Below are 1,650 nucleotides of genomic sequence, written 5' to 3'. Positions count from 1 at the left end.
GAGAAACATCTGTAAACTTGAGCCCCAAAGGTTCATCCGGGTCCTCTTAAAAACAATCTGATCTTAAACATTTCTTTTTAGAGAAATTGTTGCTATGATCCTATTAGTTAACACTAATGTACATTCCAGTGGAATTCTCATCCAGCATGAGGTGTCATGAATGGATTTCTAAAGTTGCCCATTCTTTGCCTACACTGCTTAGAGTGAGAAAGCTTAACCCCTAAATGGCAAGCATATTTGCATCGCAGACAGTAGTTTTTTTTGGATAACATGATGTTAAAATAACCTGGTAACATTCCAGTACTAAAAATTATTTGGGAAAATGGTAAAGTTTACATATTCTCTGCTTCTTCTTACCATACTGATGATTGCGGGTACCATAGCCATTTCTCTGCCTGTCGGAATGTCTTGGCCTCTCATAGGTGTCGTGGTAGTTGTAGTAGGGATTGTCTTCATTGTATTTATATGGGTTATAGGGATCATCTCCTTGCATCATGTCCAGCGTGGCTCTGTTGCTTGTGGTGGCATTTATTCTTTGGGTCTGCTGAGCACTTGGTAACTGAGCTGTACCTTGTCTTCTTTCTGTGGTACTTTCTGTTCTGTTTCTCTGTCTTCCAGCAGTATCCTCTACTTGGCTTCTTCTGTTAGCTTGGAACCAGAGACGACTGGCTGAATCGCTTGCCTGGCTTGAGGCTGTAGTTTGTCGGACTGCACCCTGTACGTTTTCTGATCTGGGGGCATGTGGTCTCCCAGAAGATCCTGGAGAGGTGTTGTTTCTGCTGCTCAGTAGTAGTAAAGGATTATGAGATGCACTGGAGACAGAGGATCTTCTTGAAGGCTGGTACTCAGCTCCTTGGCTTAGTAGGCTGTACACTCTTCCATTGTTCTGCCACTGCACCCTCTGCCTCCATAGAGGATTTGGGCCACTGGCTATTCGCTGATGCTGGCAGGTGACTTGCAAAATGCAGTGTAAGTACACAGCAAACTGCAGTAAAAATATGCTTTTTGAGTAATTCTTCATCATTCTTCAGTTTGAAATTTAAAGAATTAAGATTTCAATAAAACAGCATAGGTTTTCTTAGCACACAATAAGCTAAGGAGCTGTTACTTTATATAAAAAGTTAGCTGCACGTCTTTAAGGCAAGAGAGACGAGCAAACCACTTCTCATCTTTCTGTGGCTTTGCTGGTGCTTCTACTGGTGAACAGAGGGGAGGAGTGATGGGAGTTTTTAAAGTTTCTGGCGTTATATAAAAGTTATACAAGGTTTATTGGCTGAGTGCCCTCTCTGTTATTTGTTCATATAATGCAATTGAGAAAGTACAGCCTAACATATCTTCAAACCATGCCTATCCAGAAGGCGTACAGAAACACAGAAATCCTTTAGAAAAAGAAAGGCATAATCTAACATGTCATATATTGTTGAAAACTTTAATGCCCAAATTGTATAGTATATTTCCTGATGCAGAGATGAGGTATTCTGTAAAGAAAGGAGAAACAGAATTACCCTGACTTGTATGATTAATGCAATTGATCTGTTTATCACTAGTGATGATTGGATCATATAGGGGTTAAGAAGAAGCAACACAAATGTTCAATGTAATTTGAAAAGATTTTCAAGCGTAGTATATATTGTCAGCATTTGACTAAAG

The 1,650-nt window shown here is 39.9% G+C and overlaps 1 protein-coding gene across 2 annotated transcripts in view; it reads right to left on the bottom strand.

Moving 5' to 3' along the window:
• Positions 1-1,190, bottom strand: part of LOX (lysyl oxidase) — a 50,824-nt gene extending 49,634 nt beyond the window's left edge. For both annotated transcript variants that reach the window (XM_018571022.1, XM_018571029.1), the window contains exon 1: positions 358-1,190. In XM_018571022.1, coding sequence (XP_018426524.1) covers positions 358-1,024 — 667 coding nt within the window. In that variant the 5' untranslated portion in view covers positions 1,025-1,190. The remainder of the gene's footprint in view (positions 1-357) is intronic.
• Positions 1,191-1,650: the final 460 nt, after the last annotated feature.

This window comes from Nanorana parkeri, unplaced genomic scaffold (assembly GCF_000935625.1).
Source record: "Nanorana parkeri isolate BGI_ZX_2015 unplaced genomic scaffold, ASM93562v1 scaffold40, whole genome shotgun sequence".
Lineage (NCBI taxonomy): Eukaryota > Metazoa > Chordata > Amphibia > Anura > Dicroglossidae > Nanorana > Nanorana parkeri.
The sequence above is the reverse complement of the archived record's forward strand: the minus strand, read 5'-3'. Positions and strand labels throughout refer to the sequence as shown.